General features: G+C 39.8%; 2 protein-coding genes across 2 annotated transcripts; both read right to left on the bottom strand.

Annotated features, from left to right (window-relative positions):
- Positions 1 to 627: 627 nt before the first annotated feature.
- KRT12 (keratin 12) lies at positions 628 to 5,765 on the bottom strand. Its single transcript, XM_033091396.1, is given in 14 exon segments — positions 628 to 725; positions 1,207 to 1,277; positions 1,988 to 2,208; positions 2,357 to 2,445; positions 2,448 to 2,479; positions 2,586 to 2,607; positions 2,610 to 2,745; positions 3,599 to 3,705; positions 3,708 to 3,754; positions 4,769 to 4,854; positions 5,229 to 5,284; positions 5,287 to 5,421; positions 5,424 to 5,528; positions 5,531 to 5,765. Coding segments are annotated over 14 exon segments (1,440 nt in total).
- Positions 5,766 to 12,215: 6,450 nt separating this feature from the next.
- KRT20 (keratin 20) lies at positions 12,216 to 19,735 on the bottom strand. Its single transcript, XM_033089046.1, has 8 exons — positions 19,266 to 19,735; positions 17,279 to 17,361; positions 15,810 to 15,966; positions 15,332 to 15,493; positions 15,009 to 15,134; positions 13,883 to 14,103; positions 13,111 to 13,148; positions 12,216 to 12,581 (listed from the first exon to the last, which is right to left on the bottom strand). Exons 1-8 carry the CDS (start codon positions 19,605 to 19,607, stop codon positions 12,484 to 12,486), a joined length of 1,227 nt encoding a protein of 408 aa, XP_032944937.1. The 5' UTR covers positions 19,608 to 19,735; the 3' UTR covers positions 12,216 to 12,483.
- Between the last annotated feature and the right edge of the window lie 1,295 nt (positions 19,736 to 21,030).

Here is a 21,030-nt window from a genome sequence, read left to right on the forward strand (position 1 = left end):
CTGGCATACTCTAGGGGTTTAATAAGTTTCTTGACTGAATGAAAGAAGGCCCTAGAAAATCAATAGGAAAACTGTTGAGGCCTGGACTGGGCAATATGATTTTCCTGTAACCTTGATGCGCTGATGTAAAAAGGAAAACTTCTAAAAGAATTTTCTTAGCTTTATCTCCAACCTTGACATCTTTATCCCCGTGTTTACTTTCTTACTAGTATTTCACAAACCTCTCTCTTTGCCCTTGACAATATTGTTGGAATAAAAAAGGTATAGATTTCCGTTCATCTTTTAAAAATAGCTTTATTAAAACAATACTGCTTGATCAAAGTCCTGTCATTAAAAACATGTTCCAGGTAACTAAAAGAAAGTTTATTAAAAGACTACTCCAGGTCCAGAAAGATATAAGGCAATTTTGGTTTGTTATAGAGACCAACAGGTACAGTGACATAACAGGTACAGTGAATATGATTTCAGAAGGGCAAAAGGGACCCAAAGTGAGTAGGAATGCAAAGAAAATGAAACAGACAAAAATGTTGATTGAACTAAGAAACCACCTTATTCTGAAAGGAATAATTTCTACTTGTAAATTTCTTATTCCTAAGGAACCAATCATGGGGCAGATTTTATGAAATTTTACATGAGTTGTTCGAGTTCCTGAGCTTGGGATGAGACCATCTCATCGTTCACCACTTTGTGGATAATTGTCTTGATTTTTCGGGGTTTGATAGGGTCTGAAGATAAAGACAGAACAAAGGGGGCAAAAGTTAGTGTTTCAGATATCCATCCTAAATTGGTTGTTGTTTAACTTAACCTTTCTAAATTAGGTATTTTAGGATTGTATGATACAATCCGTCAAATTGAAACTTTCAGAAGTGACTTTTGCATTCTAAAAAAATGTATTTTATTCAATGAAAATGAAATGTTGTTGTCTTGTGCGCAAATGAAAATATTTATCTTTTTAAGCACTTAAAAATAGTTACGATGCTCATAATACCTCTTTGTAAAGTAGATTTCTTCCTTCCCGGGCTTGCCAAAAGTTTTAATACAGTATAGACTACTCATTTTTCTGCATACATGGTTTTCCTTGGCTCAGAATATAAATGTACTTTAAATTATTAATAATATTGCAATATTTAATGAGATCTTACAGTTTTAGTCATTAATAAATGTGATGCTGATTCATTCTGGGTGATTCATAGGGAATCTGCCTACCTTTGGAGGAATCAAGGGACTGTACTTGAGATTTAGCGTCTGTCACAGATGAACTTTCCTTCAAACCATCTCTGTAAAGAACATGAGGGAGATGCTATCACCTCATGCTTCCTGGAATGAGGAGACATCAGGAGTTAGCTATGTCAGCTAAATTAGAAATGTACATAAAACTATGGCCCAGAAGAGAAAGTATTTCAAATTTCTTGATCAAGAAAGGTTGAACGATGCACCGAGAGTACGGTTCTGCTCAGCGGTAGCTTCATCATTGGTGCAGTGCCCCTTTGTTTTCAAACCCTAAAATGGAATCTCAAAGTGAAGCAAACTGGCAATTAATGGAAGATCTGGTTACAGAAGTTAGATTTCTCGATTTATAGTCCTGAGTTCTTCCCACTAGTCCAGGCTGCTATTACTTTTGGAAAATTTGCTAAAGTAAGTCTGAGGTGGTTCAGGTGGCTGTTATTTGAAGTGTCATTCTTAGCATCGGGACACTGGTATCAGAATTCAAATGGGTGATTGTTCTAGAACTTGTTTGCAGTAGGCTTCTGTCTGTGGTGCCATTGTGCATCCCAGCATTTTATGAATTATTATCAAATAAGGTAATGGGTGGCAACACTTTGCAAAATGTAGAGCACTTAATAAATCCAAGGCATGTCTTTACGAGTCTTGATATTTTTTGTCAACTAAATGGAACCCTTTGTTCTAATGCCCCCCAAGCTGCATCAGGTGTCCCCTGTTGGTTAGCCACTGAGGTTATTTCAATTTCAGTTCTCTAGGTATTCACCCTTGGGCCTCCCTGTCCAGCAGTCGGCGGTAGGTCTCCATCTCCCGCTGCAGGCGGGCCTTGACGTTCAGCAGCCGCTGGTAGTCTGTGTTCTGGCGCTAGGTGTCCCCGAGTACCTGGAACAGCTGCTCCTGCCGGCTGCCGATGAGCTGCTGCCCCTGGGACAGCTGGCCGCAGTAGTCACCCTCGGTTTGGGCCAAGGAGTCCTCCAGGGATTTCCTCTGCACGTAGGAGGGAAATGGCACAGACATAATGGAGGGGACTGAAATGAGGAAGGCAGCCATTGAATGGCCTAATATGTTAGTAATTTGGATGCAATATTTTCTTGGGAAATCGAAATGATGCTGCATCTTATTGCACGGGCTCTACCATGGCGAGCTGAGACTGGAGCTCCACCTCCAGGTTCTGAAAGGCTTGCCTCAGTTCAGTGACCTCGCTTTTGCTGGATTGAAGCTGCCCGTGTTGGTGCTGATCTCTTTCCTGAGCTCCCCGCTCTGTCACAGAAAAGAGGGATGAGGGGATGTGAGGGAGCACTGCTCTCACGCCAGTCTTTTCTGCGAATATATCAAACAAAGCCTTTTGTTTTTGTTAGTAGTACCTTTTAATGAACCAGGCTTCCCGTCCTTACGGTTCTGCTGACAGATGGTTTCATACTGCGCCCTCATGTCGCTGAGGAGCCCGGTGAGGTCCACTCTGGGGGCAGCATCCATTTCTACACTGACCTGGTCTGGGCAGTCAGATCGGCAGCCTTGGAGCTCCTGGGGACAGCAAGTGAGAGAGGGGCACAGGGCCCATTATGACTTTTGTGGGCCTCTTCTTCTACAAAAAATGTGGAACATTTTACAACTGTGTTGGTATAAGACAAACATTAGTAATACAATATATTAAATTTTTTAATTTTTCTTTCAATTTTAAAAAAAAGTAAGACATTTTCCTGGGCCCCTGAAATGACCACAGGCCATGTGCCTACCATGGCTAATGGATGAGTTGGCCCTACTTCTGGGGGACCCAGGACCTTTATAAGAAGGGAAGGCCTGGCGGAAATGGTATGCTGGGGTTTCAGCAGCAGCTGCTCAACCAAGGGCTGTGGACAGTACGTAGGCTCATACTGTTTGGATCACAGTCGTTGATTTCCAGCAGAAAGCTCTTTAGAAGTCAGTTGCTAGGGTCATGATTATGTCCGTTCCGTGCACCCGAGTACTGTGTGCATCACACTGGGCATAGCCAGTTTCTCTAACATATACAACATTATGTGTTATTGGTGAACGTTTGCTTTTTTAACTTTAAAAATACTGCATTAAAAAAATCACTAAATCAGGAAAATTAAAATTCTGATTTCCTCAACGTAATGATGAAAATGGCAAAAATCAGAAAGTGCCTGTAATCTGTAAAACTTTAACAGGAACTACCATCAATACCAGCAGCAGCAGCAGCAGACACACACACACACACACACACACACACACACACACACACACACACAGGCAAAACAAATGGCCATTTTAACAGGGAGATATGAATCCTCTATATCTGTTCTAACTCCAAATGTGTACATTTGAAACTAATTTTGGGGTGGGAGTGGGGGAGGAAAAGCTGCCCTTTCTGACTCACCTCCTCGTGGTTCTTTCTCAGGTAGGCCAGCTCTTCCTTCAGGCTCTTGAGCTGCGTCTCCACGTCGGCTCTGGCCAGGGTCAGCTCGTCCAGCACTCTGTGCAGGCGTTGGTGTCAGTCTCCACGCTCATGCACAGGGCCTGCTCCGTCTTGTACCTGAAAATCAAGTGCAAAACAGTTTAGGGAATCAACACATTCATTTCATAAGACTCCTGCCATCTTCAGGGGTGTTTTGTGCATAAATCTGTGCAACTATTTAAAATGGCAGCATTGCAATGTATGATAGCTGTATTTGCTTTTATAACTTTTACCTTTCCTTTGTCATGCTAGTTTCTGCTCAGTTGGAGAGAAGTGAAAAAATTATGAAGTGATACTTTCCTACCAGCTGTGAAACCCAATAGCACTGCACCCCAGGGGATAGTTTCCCCTTAGGCTGGCTGCCCTGGCTGTGAACAGTAGTAGCCTTTTTCTTCGTGAAGTTTCTGACAGAATACTAAAAGCACTTGAACATAAAATAATAATTAGTCTTTTTGCTTAACTTTTATTCATGATTTAATTTAAAACTGATCCTTTTTAGTAGCTTTTACCAAGATTTTCCAGGTTCAGGATCATCACCACTGCCACATCCTGTGTAGAAATTTTGTGGGGCAAAAGGACGTTAAGATTTCTTCCTTATGTCTGGAGGGTGGAGTATGGGAAAGGAGGAGTGTATATAAAAATAAGTGCATCGTTAATATTTTAGGTGTATGTGTCATCAGTAAAAAGATCTGATTTCATTTAACTCCCAGGTAAAACCCATTTTTAATTCATTTGGATACATGGAAGGTTGAGGTTTAGGACATTGGTGGAATTATCATGTCACATCATGAGTCAATAGCAAATTACAAATATGGTGATCCACACTTGATCTTAGCCAAAAGGCCGAGCAGCAATACAACTATGGAGATAAGCCCTAAGTTGAAGCAACTATTACTTAAAGACATGTGAATTGTGTTTGAATCTAGTTACTTTCTAGAATGCCCAACGTAAATTTACCAAAACACTAAGTGTGTGGAGCATGTGAACTGCAGAAGTTTTGAAATATTTGCTGTCAGCGAAGGCAGGAAAACAGAATAAGAAGACATGGTGGGACATGTCAATTATTATTAGTCTTTCTTTTATTCTACTCACTCCATTCTGAAGTCTTCGGCAGCCAGTCTTGCATTGTCATCTGCAAGATGAGCTGGGTGTTTGTTTCCAATGCTGGCAGACATGATCTGGCAAAATAGGGGAAGACAAACAAAATGAGTCCCCAAAATATCAGTATTAGACAAGTATATTTTCGACAGAAAATTTTTAGATGAAGTTAAAAATGCTGCTTTATTAAGAGTTTAAAGCAGTTTAACTTTTTAAAAGAAAATATATTTATAGAATATTTAAAAATTAAGAAACGTATATTTCCTACAGAGAGTGGAAATAGAGTCACTTTATGGTAAACGATAAAATGAAACTAAGTATCTTGATTTGAGAAATTGCTCCAAATATAGTTGAATTGAAAAAATATCTAAGATTATCACTGTAAAACATTGTTATTGCAAAAAATAAAACTAAAAAATAGTTCTCAAAATTTCCCTGAAAACCATATTCTTGCCTTATTCTTGAGGTCTTCAATCAATGGATAATATTTACTGTAATCATTCTGTCTTCAGTCCCAGATCCTCATGTTTTATACCATTCTCGAATTTTGTTTTCTAGCTCAGTATTAGCTTCTTCTAGAGCTCGGACCTTATCCAGGTAGGAAGCCAATCTGTCATTAAGATTTTGCATGGTTTCCTTTTCTGATCTGGAAGAAGGCCTCCATCATTGCCAGAGAGAACACCTAGAGAGCCATCTCCTGAGCTTCCCCCCAATCCAATCCCCAGGCCTCCAAAGCCACTGCCCAGGCCTCCCCATAAGCAGGGCCCAGTCCTCCCGCAAAAGAACTTCCAAAGCCACCACCTAAGCCAGAACTAGAACCAAACATGAAAGCAGCAGAAAAACCTCCCTCATAGCTGCCTCCAAAGCCAAGTGTGCTTCCCCCATAGCCACTTCCAACACTGGAAGCAGACGTGCCCCTGGCTCTGCCCAGTGCCCCACTCTGGGAAGACAGTCGCCTGGACAGCCCAGAGGTCTGCTCTGAAAGTGACATGGTGGTGCTGGAGAGATCCACAGCCTGGGGAAGGTGGCCACAACCTGAGAGGAAGCAGTGTCAGTAAGGCAGACAGGTTAACATTTTATAGGTCATGAAATGGGTGTTGCAGTTGAAAAGTTCACTCTCTCCATTCAAAATGTAGTGTCCCCTGCTTTTCTGGGGGGAAGAAAACAAGTAAATGGTTAATGCATATTGAAAATTCTTTGGCACAGAAATAATTGAATAATTGCGTCCATGACATGTTTGTTACACAAAAAAGAAATCTGGGTGGAGTAGTGATAGGTTGTCATAGGAATTTTTCTTCTCCAAATTATCCTATTGCTTGTACTCTCAGCACTGCCCTGTGTCTCATGCACAGTAGGAAAGCAGCGAGGGATTTTGGAATGGATACATTAATGAATACTTTCCCAACCTTAAGCTTTTTGAAGTTCTTCACTCATAGTTCCTATTTGTTTCTTTTAGAAAACTCAATGTAAGCCATCCACTCCTGATCTAGTCTATTTTCTGGTGGGATATAGTTTCAGAAGCAGTGGTGAAACATACTGCTGGAAGTGGGCAATAAATGCATCTTCCAGATTGATATTGGAATTTGAATTTTCAAGGATTTGAAAACCTTGTCATTAAGCTGTTGCATAGTTTTTTTCTGATTCAAAAAGAAGACCTCTTACACATTGAAAAATGCTATTTTTGAGTAGAATATTAAAGTGTTTTCAGCAGATCTTCCTTTACCTAAGAGCTGACCTTCTTGGTAAGCTCCATAAAATCAGGAGTCTTGTCTCATTGTTCACCACTCTACCCCCCAGCATTGCTAGTTTCTGAAAATACAATTGATTTTTTATATATTGGAATTGTATCAGTGCTCGCACCCTCAACCCCTACCCCCCTCCAGGTAGCCGGCTCTGATCCTCCCTGACTCCAGCCTCCCTGAGTATGAGGCGCTCCGGTCCTGTGAGCAGTCCTGAGCCGGAGCCGGCAGTGCCCACTGGTGATCTGGGGCAAATGCAGAGGGGTTCCAGTGACCCATGGCAAACCTCTGTAGGGAGTACCCACGATCAGTTCTGGCAAATGGAAGGACTGTGTGACACTTCCTCCACCCAAACCCCGTTTATCCCTTTCACAGGGGCAGGAATGAAGAATCCGTGGTGAAATCCAATGACAGCTTCCTTTTACTTTCCTGGAGAAGGGACATATTTTCCCCCAACCTATACACATCACAAGGAGCAAGCAAGTGTGATTTCCAAATAAAGGGGTTTTAAGCAAGATATTGGCAGAAATTACACATTCTCATTCACAATAGATACAGAAGGGATGCAGCAATCTAATGCACTCAGCCTGATGAGAGAGGCCATAATCTGTTTATTTCATTTCTTGAGAGAATGGAAACCTATTAAGTGGAAATGCCGGGGACTTCAGCCTCATATGGAATTTTTACCAAGGATTCCTTTAATCTGTATTACAAGCGTTTCGGCTGGGCTAGTCCTTGTTTGAATCGTTAATTATTATTGTGTACTAACTGCTCTAGACATTGAGCCAGATGAACTACAGATATTGTTTTTAACCTTGGTGGCAACCTCTTAAGGTGGATTCTTTCATCCCATTTTACAGATGAGCAATCTGAGGGTCAGAATGTTAAGTGACTACTTCAAGGCCACACAGCCAGAAGGTGGCAAAGGTAGGATTCGGGTCTGTAGTGCCTTCTATTGATGACACAACCCTGCTACTTACAGTGAAAACATAACGGAGAGAGGGTCACTGATTCCCCATTTTGTGAGACTGGGTTTCTGCCCTGCACGTCAACCAGGAGCTTTAGCTCTTTCCTTTTCAAAAACGCTTTCTCCTTGAATTTCATTTCTCAAGTGTACAGGCTGATACGCAGAGATCAAGGCTTCATGGTTTATAAGAAATGACACCACACATGAAATCCTGCAAACACAGAGGCAGATGTGCTTTTAGTTATACTTTTGACATGTAACCGCATGTCCAGAGACCTTACAAAGCACTAGTTAAACTTGCGCTTCTCCCACAGGAACTTGACACTATGGTTAATTATTAGTCACTCACGAGCAGCATTCCCCCAGACAGACTGATTCCGTTTTATTGTCATAGAAATGAAAACAGGCCATACTCACAGAGTCAGAGAAAATGTGCCAATTAAGAATTGCAGCTTACTGATATGATCACATAACATGGGCATATGAATAACTTGAATTTTTGAACTTGGAGCCAATTTTGTGCCAAAATGTATACTTTCCAACTCTAAGGCATACATGTAAATTTTAAATAATTTTGCTCAATATCTATACATTGTGTTTACACACTATACCTTTATGTTTCTATACATACTGTATATTATCCTAGTCTGTTTCTCAGGTAGGGGTTATGTCTAATTCATTTTTTTATCCCGAGGCTTAACCTAGTGTTTGACTAAACTTCATTCTTGCACTCTTGGAGTTATTTCACTTGAAAGAACTTAATCCTTAATATGCTTGAATGCGTCATTTAAAATTCATTTCATTTGAAAATGACTTTGCTCTAATTTACCAGTATGCTTTGACCAAGATTTATTTTGAATCCAATTATGAATGGGGAGCAACTTCAGAAGTTGAATAAAGAGAAATGTTTCTTCTTCAGTGGCTAATTTTTTTGGGTGGAGGGAGGGCTCAGCTAAATAATCAAGCCTCTATTTTAGAGTTTTTAGAAGTGAAAGTAATTTTCTTTGACAGCTGTAAAAATGTAGGAAGGTGGGAATGGAGAAAACGGAAACATCTTGGGCTTGTTGGCAAAGTGGTCACATAAGCTGAGGCACAGAGGAAAATGGCGAGTACCAGGGTGAATTATTCAAAAGAATGAGGTCTTACATTTTTGTAGAGTTTAAGGAATGGAGATGATTGTTTATGTGGTATTTGTAAGTCTTTAGATTTTTATTAAGTAAAATGTGTGCTCATCTTCTCGTCATATTGGTTAGTTTTCTGGTCTTTGCAGGATTTTCCACCTGAGTTTAAGACAGACAGACGTTCCACTCTTCAATTCACTGATCATTGGTCTATAACACCTTTCGCTTTTGCTTTGAGTAACATTTTAAGATCCTGTGAGTGAAAAAAGAATGCGTGACTGACATTTCATGGGTGCTTTTGAGATGACGATGAACAAGGATGTGTTCTGAACTTCAGAGTTCAAGGGTTCTCAAAAGCAGGGTGAGAGTGAGGCAGAGAAAGATAAAATAATATGCTGGTGGGCGGAATCTTGGAATGAGTCTAGGGGAGAGAAAACAGATGTTTGAAGGGAAATTTAAAAATAAAAATCGCTAGTTAATGCTTTAACTTGGAAATATTAGTTGAGGGTGTAGTCAGGTACCTCCGATTACCCTCAAAGGAATAAGGGTGAGAACGGGGGTGTCCACTGGTCAAGGTTTGATTTTATATTATTCCATATCATTCTTCTTTTGAGATGTTGTAAGACTCTGTGGGGACGTAATTCCTAAAGCCCAGAAAAAATCGTTCTGTCCATCCTGTCTTCACCTCTCGGGTTCTGAGTGTGATAGCTCCACTTCTGTGATGATGATTTCATATAAAGTCATGAAGTATATTGATGATGATTCTAGTGGGTGATAAAGAGACCTATATTTCAGGATGACAAATCTCTGGATCTGTATGCCTGGCGGGAATAGGATCGTGCTGTTCTTTTTCTTAGTTCACATAAGAAATATAGATACATACAGAGATTAATGCTTCACTTTCATACAGTAACTACTGGTAGAACCAGAGGTAGAACCATCTGGTTCCACATGTATGCATGGTCTCACCGACTTTCATTGAAATATTACTTGGAAGAAACTAGAGATAGACCAAAAGGCAAGGATTAATCTTCATTTTTATGACAGGAAATTGAGTTAAAAATAATAATTCTACCTGTTTTAACAAAGCATCGTTATTGCCATATGACAATGGCCATGCCTAGTGAATTTCAAACTCATCTTCTGTAGATTTTTTATTAGCCAGACTCACAGTCTCTGGTATTTCCATGTCAAAGTTTCAGGCTATTCTGGAATGTGTCCTGATAGGTAAAGAAATCATTTCTAAAAGTTCTTAACATCTTTAAAAGCAATTTACAAAGTAGAGTGACTTGGAAGGAAATTAAGGAAAAAATGATGAGAGTGAAACCTCTTCACTTGAAAAGCAAAGGAATGAGAGTGGCTGAAAAGAATTTTTTTTCTGACAAATGGTTGTACTGAATCAAGTCTTGTGTGTGATGTTAGCTGGACATTTGTGACAATTAGGTGTTATAAGTGTCTGGTTAGTGAAAATGACAATTAGAAAACAACAAAACAACTAAGGACAGGCAAATGCTCACTTCAAGTGGGACTCAAAAATTGTCATGTAAATTAGTCGGTTAACAGGGTGTCATGACTTAAGACAAATAGCCCTGAGGTTCAGTCTTGCTCCATTACTAGGTGACTGTGACTTTGCAACAGTGCTTATTTCATGTCTTTTTTTTTTTTCTTGTCCTATGAATTTTTTTTATTCATTTTCATTTTTTTATTAGTTTCAGGCATACAAAACAATGTAATAGTTAGGCATTTACACCCCTCACAAAGTGATAACCCTTCTCCCCCAAGCTACTACCCCTCTGATATCATATGTAGCTGTTAACAATTCCACTTACTATATTCCCTATGTGTACACCACATCCCGTGACTCTCTCTCTCTCTCTCTCTCTCTCTCTCTCTTTCTGTCTGTATTTAACTATAGTTGACATTCAATATTATTCAGCTTCAGCTTCAGGTGTACAGTGCAGTGGTCAGACATCTACACAGTCTATGAAGTGATCCCCTAATGAGACAAGTGTCCCCCTACAAAATCTTTACGTTATTGATTATATTCCCCAAACTGTATTTCATATCCCTGTGGCTATACTGTGACTACCAATTTGTACTTTCTAATCCCTTTACCTTCTCCCCCATCCCCACCCCCCTCCCATCTAGCAACCCTCAATTTTTTTCCCCTATATCTCTGAGTCGATTTCTGTTTTTGTTTGTTCATTCTGTTCTTTAGATTCCACATATAAGTGAGCTCATATGGTCATGTCTTCATGTATAATCCTCATTTGTCCTCATAATAAGGTCAAACCATATGAAATTGCAATTTTTTGAAGGTCAAAAAATGATCACATGTTGGTAAGTTCATGTGATTCAACCTGATAGCTTCTACCTTATGGCATTATTGTGAAGATTACATGAGAAATTGCACACTGTTTAGTTCATAGTAAGTGCTCAATAAATGGTAGCTATTAGTTTAAGTGAACCACATTTTTAATATAATAATCACACTCAAAATCCTATTTATTTACAAACGTATATCAAAATTTAAATCCAAACTATTTATTTACTAGGATACAATGATAGAGGGCAAATTTATTTTTCCTAAACATTTGCATGGCAGTTATTGCTCACTAAAATACTAAAAGGCTGAGGATACACTGTGTGTTTCTGTATTGGCTTCTTTCACTCTTAGCATAATGTTTTCAAGATGCATCCAGGTCGTAGCATGTATCAGTACTTCACTCCTTTTTCTTGCCAAATAATATTCCATGGTATGAATATACCATATTTTGCTTATCCATTCATTAGTTGATGGGCATTTGTTTCCATTTCTGGGCTATTATGAATAATGCTTCTATAAACATTGTGTATAAAAGAACACATTGCATGAGTCAATTTATATGAAATGTCCAGATTAGGCAAATCCGTAGAGAGAAGAAGTGGCTTAGTGGTTGTCAGGGGATAGGAGGACAGGGAATGGGGGTGACTTCTAATGGGTTTTTTGGGAGGGTGATGAGCAGGCTCTAAAATTAGATAGCGATGATGGTTGTACAATCCTGTGAACGTGTACACTTTACAAAGGTGAATTTTATGGTGTGTGAATTATATCTCGTTAAAGCTGTAATAAAAAATGGCGACAAATGTTTCATAATATATGTTCACCACATAAAGAAAGAGAACACCCGATGATTTATGCAGTTTATTATCATAAGGAAAAGCATTCTGCCTTGAGAAGATTTTCACTAATTTTGCTTTTAATCTACTCCCATTTCAAGCATAATGTGCTTCATTCTTATTCTACTCAGCATTTGTGATTGGCTTCTGACTCTCAAATTATTCAAAGAGCTGAGCTGAGTTTTAAAAGGCAGTAAAGAAAATGGAAAAAAAAGCAGATATAACTGGAAGCTAGCAGAATTTTACTGATACTAAAAATTCTATGAAATTAACCAAGAAATTAGCTTAATCAAGAATCCAGGGGCCTCTGAAAGGAGATTTTGCAATTCAGAAATAGGAAAAATTAGAGAGTTTTATTTGCATAGACTCTGTTCCACGAGGTTTAGTATAATTGAAATGTGCTGTAATTTTCAGGAACATTAGGGAATTGATATTAAGTGTTCTATAGCTTGTAATTAATGTGTTTCGTGGTAAAGATGGCAGTAATGATATTTTAAATGTCCTAATGCTCATTGAATTTCATTTTTGCAGGCAGTTTGAAGCTCCTTTGAGTAAAACATTTATATTCAATTACAGAGACTGATAAATGGACTTTTTTTTTTTTTCTCCTGTAATCATTAGAAAGTATTAACGGTGCTTTCTGATGGACGCTTTCTTGCAGGGAGCAAAAATTATAGCTACATTTCTTTCAAAACCTCAGCAGCATCTCCTTCTGGCACGTGTTCATATATCTTCTTTCATCTCTTTGACTTCAGATGACACAACCTTGCCATCCACTGTTTCTTGTATGACTGTCTTAATCACCCTGGTTTTCTTTACCTCTGAATTTAGATTTAAATACAAAATGTTAATATAGACACATGCATGCTGGTTTATAATATTCAACTTTTAATTATTATCATTTTGCACGTACTTCCTTCTTAAAAAAATGGCTAACCCATTTTCTTTCTTAAATGATCTTAAGTCCATTTTATAAATAAATGCAGAAAATGTTCCACTCTCCACAAATTTATAAATTTTCTATTCTCCCCACCCTCAAAGAGAAACATACAGTATTGAATCAAACAACAATGCATATTTTCATCTTATTTTTCATTTTCAGGATCTCAGGATGTCTCAGGACAACAATAGCATGGGGCCAAGAAAATCACCCTGTCATGGGGAGTGTGACAAATTTCCCACATGGAGGGTTTATTTATGTGATGTGCCTGATTTTCAGAGTCCCTAGGGTAATATCTGCTCACTTGAGAACTGATCTCTCTTTACTTTTCACCAGTGGCAGATGATAAGTGGCAAGCTACTGAGTGAGAATTCAGTCTTATAGGAATATGTGAAAATTAGAACACTTACCTCTCTCCCCCACCGCGCTTAACTGAAATTCTGTAGTTCTGTTTTTTTTAAGAGAAGAAAAAGAAACAGAAAAAAGTGTTAATGTCATTTTGAAAATGAAGCACTGCCCTCCTTTTTTGTTTCAAAATAAAATCTGAGTGATGTGTGTTTTAATCCTGTGTTTGTATTTTTTCCCCTTTTACTATGCTTGTTTCTTCTAACTTGAGTGTCTTACTTTTTAACTTGAAAAATGCTTACCTTCCAAACTGACACATTTAACATGTGCTAGTTTTTCTAATTAAAATAACAAACCTACAATGGAAGTTGAAATCTTGTGTGCTCTTGATGACTTTATTGAGTGGTATTTGAAGACAGTTGTGCTGCAGCGCTGGTGATTCTTACACTGGTTCCCACAGACCTATGTGGCCTGTTGTTCAATTCATGACCTCTCAATGAGAATTTTAAAAAGTTATTGTGCTGGCAATTATGTGTTAATCATAAAAATTAGCGTTAGTGAAAATCTGTGTCATCTATATAACAACCATCTTCCAACTGTCCTACGACACGACCTCAAGTACAAAGGCTGTACTTGGTTTTTTTGGGGATGTGTGTACTTTTGGGTATATTTTTGTTTTGTTGTTGCTGTTGGGGTGTGTGTGTGTGTGTGTGTGTGTGTGTGTGTAATTGCTTTTGTGCTAGGAATTGCATTGGTGCTGGGGAATGAGTGACAGGTTTTAATGTGTGGACATTAAAATAGACACTGACACATATCCCTTGGTTCTAAGAGCCTTACGTTATATCTTCTCCTTCCAGAAGGCGACGGTAAGTAGCAATTTCCTGCTCAAGCCGGGTCTTTATGCCGAGGAGATCATTGTATTTTCTGTTCTGGTTCTCTGCGTCAGTCCGAATCTGCATCAGCTGGGCCTCTAGGCTGTTCAACATTGCCTGTTTCTCGGCCAACTGGCTACTATAACGATCTTTGGTAGCCTGCAGTGTACGCTCCAAAGAGTCTTTCTACGAGCACAAGAAAAAGTGAACGTTTCTTACTTGAGGACTTGATGTAAGAAGTGGATCAATTTTAATTTCTTTTGAGAAAAATTTCTGCAGCTAGTTATTGTGGGCATCGTGCATATTTCTAGTTTCATCTCCCACTCTTTCCATCTAGGCAACCTCAGCCAGTCATCTAGGGTCCCTAGCTCTTGGAGTTTTTGTTTGTTTTCAGCTTTGCACTCGCTGTTCTCTCTATTTGCCTCCCCTCCCTGTTATTTGTGGTGCCCATCCCTGTGGAGGATTAGACTTTCTTATCCTGTTGACACCAGGCTTGGTCCTGCGACATCTATGGCTAAAGAAATGCAAGTGAAACTGACAAGTGCCTTTTCTGAGGAGAAGCTTTAAAAACGATCACGTGGTCTGACCATTGCTTTTTTTCTTTGTGCCACAACACTGGCATGCCCCAGCTAGGGTCTACTCCTTCAGCCTTACCTCTGGAGTGGAAATGTCATGGAGCAGAGCGGTAGCCAAGCCATAATGGATGCAGTATTGTTGTAAGCCACTATGATTTTGGGGGTTGTTACCCCAGCATGCTTTACCATGAGCTGACTGATTTGCTGAGCCTAGAAATGTCTTTACCTCTATTCTCCAGCTTAAAAATTTATCTCAAGTTTTCAGATCTAGTTTAAATGCTACCTTCCCTGTGAAGCCTTCCAGATGTACTTTTCCTCCTGCATCCTTGCAATACAATGCCCTTTTCCTTGATTTCTTTCTGTCCTTCAATTGTAATCAGTTGTTTGGCCGGTTTCACTGCCAGCTCTGCAAGGGGAGGGCTTATTTCTTATAGGTCTTTGCATTTCTGGAGTTCCTGACACAGGCGCATAGTAAACACATGCTGCATTGAGAGCAGGAAGTTAGATGTGCTTTACCAGACTGAGTTGAGACTTGAGGTCTATATCCACCATCTGGTAGGTCCGGCTCAGCTCCTTTAGTTGAACCTCAGATTCTTTTAACTCTTCAGTGTTTATTGTGACTTGTTGCTGAAGACTTTCTCTCTAAAATTCCGAAAATGAAAAAATAAGTAAATAAGGGAAGACAGAGAGAAAGAGAGGAGAGAGAGAGAAAGAGAAGAAGGAAGGGAGGAAAGAAGGACGGAAGGAAGGAAGGAAGGAAGGAAGGAAGGAAAAGAGTTAATCTCTTTTCGGAGGACAACTCCCACACCTTTGCTTATCCTTTAGAATGATGCTATTACCTGTATCTCAAACTCTTCTTTGGCCTTCTGAAGGTTTTCGTCAGCCAAGACTTCATATTTCTGCCTCATTTCATTGATGATGGCACTGAGGTTCAGGCCTGGAGCAGCCTTCAACTCCACGTTGACAGTATTGCCCAGCTGTTTGCGTAGGCAGTCCACTTCCTACGAGGGTGAAAAGCCTGATTGATTATCGTCTGAAGCATAGTCTCAGAAGAGGCTGGGCAGGAAAGGCAATACATCTTCTTTCATTGGGAACGGGTGAAAAAGGCAGGGCTTTTTATGGTCCAGGCATTGCTCTAAGCTATTTAAGCCCAGCAGAGACCTTCTGCAAAGAAGGTGGGGCGTACGTCATTGGGGTTGTCACCTTCACCATCCCCAGCACCACGTCTCCTCCTCTTCCTCTTTCTCCTCCTCCCCCTCGTCATTATGGTTGCCATTCCATCATGCCCAGTACCAATACTTCTGAGTGCTTTCTTACCTCCTGATGTTCTTTTCTGAGGAGAACCAGGTCTTTATTCAGTTCTTCAATTTGAATCTCCAAGTCTGTTTTACTTAGGGTGAGGTCGTCAGTGAGCTTACTCAGGCTCTGAAGATCAGCCTCCACGGTGAGGCGCAGTCCTCGCTCAGCCTCATACCTGTGGATTCAGTAATAAGCAGAGATCCCTGAGTCCTTCTGAAGCTACTATAGAAGACATCATCTTCATATGATAAGATAGATGTGTATGTGGTATAGGAGAAGATCAGTTTCAATACATTATTGTGTCCCCCTTTAGACATTTCAAAAATGTTCACGGGAACCTAAGAATCAGGTAACTTGCCCCATAATATAATCTCTGTGATTTGGAATGATTGGTTAAAAGAAAAAAAAATCTGAAATTACTTTGAAAAGTTCCTAAATTCTAGGATATATTTGAAAAGAAAAATTTTAAGTTTGCTTTAATCACTGTGCTAGCAAAGGGTTCTCATTACTGATGTTAAATAATGGTTAGTTAGACTTACTTAATGAATGTTCACGATCAATTTATTTTTATTGCTTTGTCAACAGATGCATCCAAAGTGAATTATCTTAAAAATTCATGTATTCTCCTCTACACTTTTATATACTCCCATTTTTATTAAAGTAGCAAACTTTAAAAAAATGATAATGCAGTGGGACACCCAGATATTGACTGGAATTAATGAACTTCTACTGCTTTAATCTTCAGATCTGCTTTCTCGTTTCCTTCTTTTTGATCCCTGTAGCATTCATATGCCACCCTTTTAAACCACAAAGGACTTGTTAGTGCAGAGGTATTGTACAAGTTCAGGTGAAGAAACCTAAGTGTAGAAGCGGTTTCTGAGGAACAACTCTGATCCTGTGTAGTGTGATATGACTACGCGAGTGAACACGATTTGAACTGCTTTAATCATAGTCCTAGTTCTTTGCTTGGTCAGACTATATTGCAAAGCACTGGCAAACTAGAAAGCATTAAGAGTCATCCTGGAACTTTGGTCAGACACCTGTCTGCACTTGAAGGAACATGGGTGACTCACATGCAGAATCACTGAGGTAGACAAATGAGTCTCTTTAGATAACAGAAGGGCACTTAGGAAGAAGGGGCGTTTTAAATTGCTTTGTTATTATTCTGGAGGGCAGCATTAGGCTTGGTATGTGAGAAGGTAGGTGCCAGGTTACTAAAAAAGAATGTTCTAGCAACTAGAGCTAACCAATGAGAACAGTGGTAGTTACTGGAGATGTTTAGTTATGCGCTGGGTGACCAAATCTTAAGACTGTGGGAGAGAGAAGTCCAGCTGTGAGTGCTGGGCTAGACCAGATAGTTTCTAGGATTCTGGAAATATTTAGTGGTAGCTCCTTTACCAACAGTGATACAGAAAGCTGAATGTCATGAAGGACTACTAAAAGATATTCCTTCCCAGGAAGTTTTGCCATGGCGTTAGAGGACCTACTTTAGTCTGAAGTCTTCAGCAGCCAGTTTAGCATTATCAATTAGCAGGATACATTTAGCTCTTTCCCGTTGAGCTTCTTTAATCTGGAAAACACATGAGAAAGAATGACATTTTCAACTGGATAGGAGTTGATCCTCAGGTACAACTACTATTCAATCAAAGACGATGTTTTTATTTCAATAATTGCCACATGAAAACAGGAAGAATAATGATATGGATATTTAACATCAAGACTTGTAAAATGCAACTCTAGTCCCAGGGTCTGGTCCGCTTTCTCTTTTTTTCACAAAAAGAGAATTTAATTCACCTTGAACCATCAAACCTTATCGAGTGTCTTGCCTTTGATGTTGTTCCTGCCTAGAATGTTCCTCTTAGCTTCTCTCACTGGGTGAACTCTTCCTCCACCGCTCAGTTTATCATTCCTTCAGACCTTCACTGATTTCCTCAAAACAGCGGGATGAACTGCTGGTGCTCTCAGTATCCTACACGGCCGTCCGTGCTAGCACTTCCCCCTCTGTGTGGGATAAATGTTGCCTTCGTCCATGCCTGTTTCCCGTAAGTTACATCATGTTCACCATCCTATTTCCCAGTGCCCGGCGTGGTCCCAGCACCTCGTTAGTGTCTGCTAACTATTGGCTGATGAATGGACACTCGATCTGTGGTGGGAATTGAGGTAGTCACTGGGACTATCAGGATAAGCCCCTGAGCTTAAGCCATGACCTAGTGGGTGAATTCTTTAAGATGCACATGGATCAGAAGTCTGCTTGTGGAAGATGTTATAATGACATGTTTCTTTCAGCAGATCCAGTCCTGGAGCAAGCTGCATTCCTTCAAATACTGAGTCTGCCCAGCTAAAGGGAAGAAATGGCTGTGCCTGTGTATTTGGGATGATCCAAAGTAGATTCAGAAACAAGAACCATGAGACAGCTAGGGGAGAATGGTTGGCTGATTTTGTATGTTTTTTGCGGGCCTGAGAAGAATGACCTGTTGGCAGAAAGGGCAATTTAAACACCTTTGCCTCCTACATCCACATAGTTCCTGGAACCCCAAAGTAACGCCCCGTAGAGTCTGAATCAAATCGTCCAGACGTCTAACACAACACAGGAAAAAAGAGACTTGTTGGTAAGTAAGTAGCCTTTTCTCTAAAGGAAAGCACATGTTAAAATAGAAAGGAAAACGAAAGGGCCGACACTTATTTTGATCAGATAAGAATATTAAAGCAGTGCAAATAGTCTGTGCTGTATCTGAAATGTTCAATTAGGAGCAAAGTCTTCTTTCATTCCACACAATTGATAAAACAGAGAAGTGCACCTTTCTTGGATGATGTGGGAACAGGTTCTGATACGATTGCAATACATTTGAACTGGGGGCAATAGAACATCGTATTACTGTACAAGTGGTTTCTGCACTGCTTGGTGATGACGACCAGATGATTCCGCAGGACACTGTAAAATCCAGGTAACATAAAGACCCATACCCTTCTCCACTTCCACCCTGACTCACTTCATCATTGGAATGTACGATACAGTATTCGAATACTCGTCTTACACCCTTTACATAAATGAAAGGAGGAAACTCAAAATTGCCTGGGGTTCCAAAAGTTGTTGGGAACTAGGTGAAAAACTAAGAAAGATTTATTATCACTTAAAAAATTTAGCTCCTTTCAGAAAAAATGTTTGCTGTTCACTTAGCCCTGATCTGGTAAAACTATGACAGAAAAACAGTTTGTAAGACGGGAGGATAAAATCTTCATATTTTCTATATAATTAGATTTAAAAACTTTCAAAAGTATGATTTGTAGTCATCCTACTATGTAGTCAGGTGCTGCAGCACTAAGAGTAGATGATAGACTATACCATTTGTACAGATGTAGCATTTCAGCCCAATTTGCTTTACAGCATCCATTTAGACCCACCTAATGTGTATGCCCTCTTGGTACATCACGAAGCTAGACAGAGGAGTAGAAAACCCAGGCCTCAGCCCTCACCTGATTTTGCAGCTCTTGGATTTGTTTGTAATAGGCGCTGTAGTCCCGACTGATGCTGGGCGCGTTGGTTTCGTACCACTTCTTGATCTGCCCTTCAAGTGTAACATTGGCCTGCTCCAGGGACCGCACCTTCTCCAGGTAGCTTGCTAGGCGATCATTCAGGTTTTGCATGGCCATCTTCTCATTGCCAAAAAGCAGGTTCCCTTTGGCGATGTCATTCTCATAGTTCACCATGTCACTGGAGACCGAGATGCGGGTGCCGTGGCCTCCAGCTCCCCCATAGACGCTGGGTGCCATCCTCTGGTACTGTAAGACTTTCTTCCTATACACATGCTCGTTCATGCTGACTGTAGGGCTTTTCAAGGAGGGACCCAGGCTTCTGAGACTTCTTTGAGTGAAATCCCTTGGGGATTCTAGGAGGGAGCTCCTGCAGCTTCAGCCCAGATGGAGCAGAGTCTGTCTCTCGGTGATAGAGGAACTGAGCTTTTATAGACTTCACAGTCAAGACACCCCACCTCTGCTGACATCTCACTTTAGGATTGACACCACAGTCCACTTTGGTCCCCCGCCTCCTTGGCCTTTGTACAGCAATCTCTTTAATTCCATTCCAGAAATTACCACTAGAGGCATTTCGTAGAGGCTTTTCTCAGGGGAGATTTATTTTTATAAACAGAGGTAACAAAAGGCAACAAGAAAGGGTATTCTCTTAGCCCTTGCACCTGTTTTGGCGGATTTTTTTCATCCTAATACACATGAAGAATATTTGCAATCTCCATGACAGATGTGGATACATAATAGTAAGTCACACTGGCAATAGAGAACAATGTTACAAAATTTTATTATAATTTATCTCTTTTTCTTTTTGGTGAAAACATTTAAGTTCTATTCTCTTAGCAAATCTTAATTATACAATACAGTGTTATCAACTATAGTCATCATGTTTTTACATTAGATCCTCAGACATACTGAAAGTTTGTACTCTTACCAACCTCTCCCTGTATCACCCACTCCCAGGCCCTGGCAGTGACTTTTCTGCTCCTTGTTTCCATGAGCTTGACTTCTTCCTCCTCCTCCGCCCCCTCTCTCCCCTCTCTTCTTCTTCTTTTTGAGATTCTACATATAAGGGATACCATGCAGTATTTGTCTTTTTCTGTTTGGCTTATTTCACTTAGCTTAATGCCCTCTAGGTCCACCCCTGTTGTTGCAAATGGCAGGATTTCTTTCTTTTTTTATGGGTGAATAATATTCCATTATACATATGTGGTATATTTTATATATATATATATATATATATATATATATATATATATATATATATATATATATATATAAAAACTGGGGGTGCCAAAAAATGTATACAAGTGGACACTTTAGTCAACGTTGCTCAAGCAGTAGTTCGCCATAATCAGAAGTGTCTGGACGCTGATGGTAACCACTTTGAGCCCCTCTTGTAATCGCAGAAGTCAAATGTGACTTGTGTTCATCTTTTGTTGTCGGTATATATTGAGTATTACAATTGTACTACAGTTTTCCTTTCTTAAAATGTGTATACATTTTTTGGGGCTTCCTCTGTATATATAATATTCTCAGCTATAATGCCTGAGAATATCTTTATCTCCATTCATCTGTTGGCGGTTGATGGACACACTTAGATTATTTCTGTATCTTGCCTATTGTGAATAATGCTGCAATGAACATGAGGGTGCAAGTATCTCTTTGAGATGGTGATTTCATTTCTTTTGGATAAATACCCAGAAGTGGGATT

This window comes from Rhinolophus ferrumequinum, chromosome 21, assembly GCF_004115265.2.
Source record: "Rhinolophus ferrumequinum isolate MPI-CBG mRhiFer1 chromosome 21, mRhiFer1_v1.p, whole genome shotgun sequence".
Lineage (NCBI taxonomy): Eukaryota > Metazoa > Chordata > Mammalia > Chiroptera > Rhinolophidae > Rhinolophus > Rhinolophus ferrumequinum.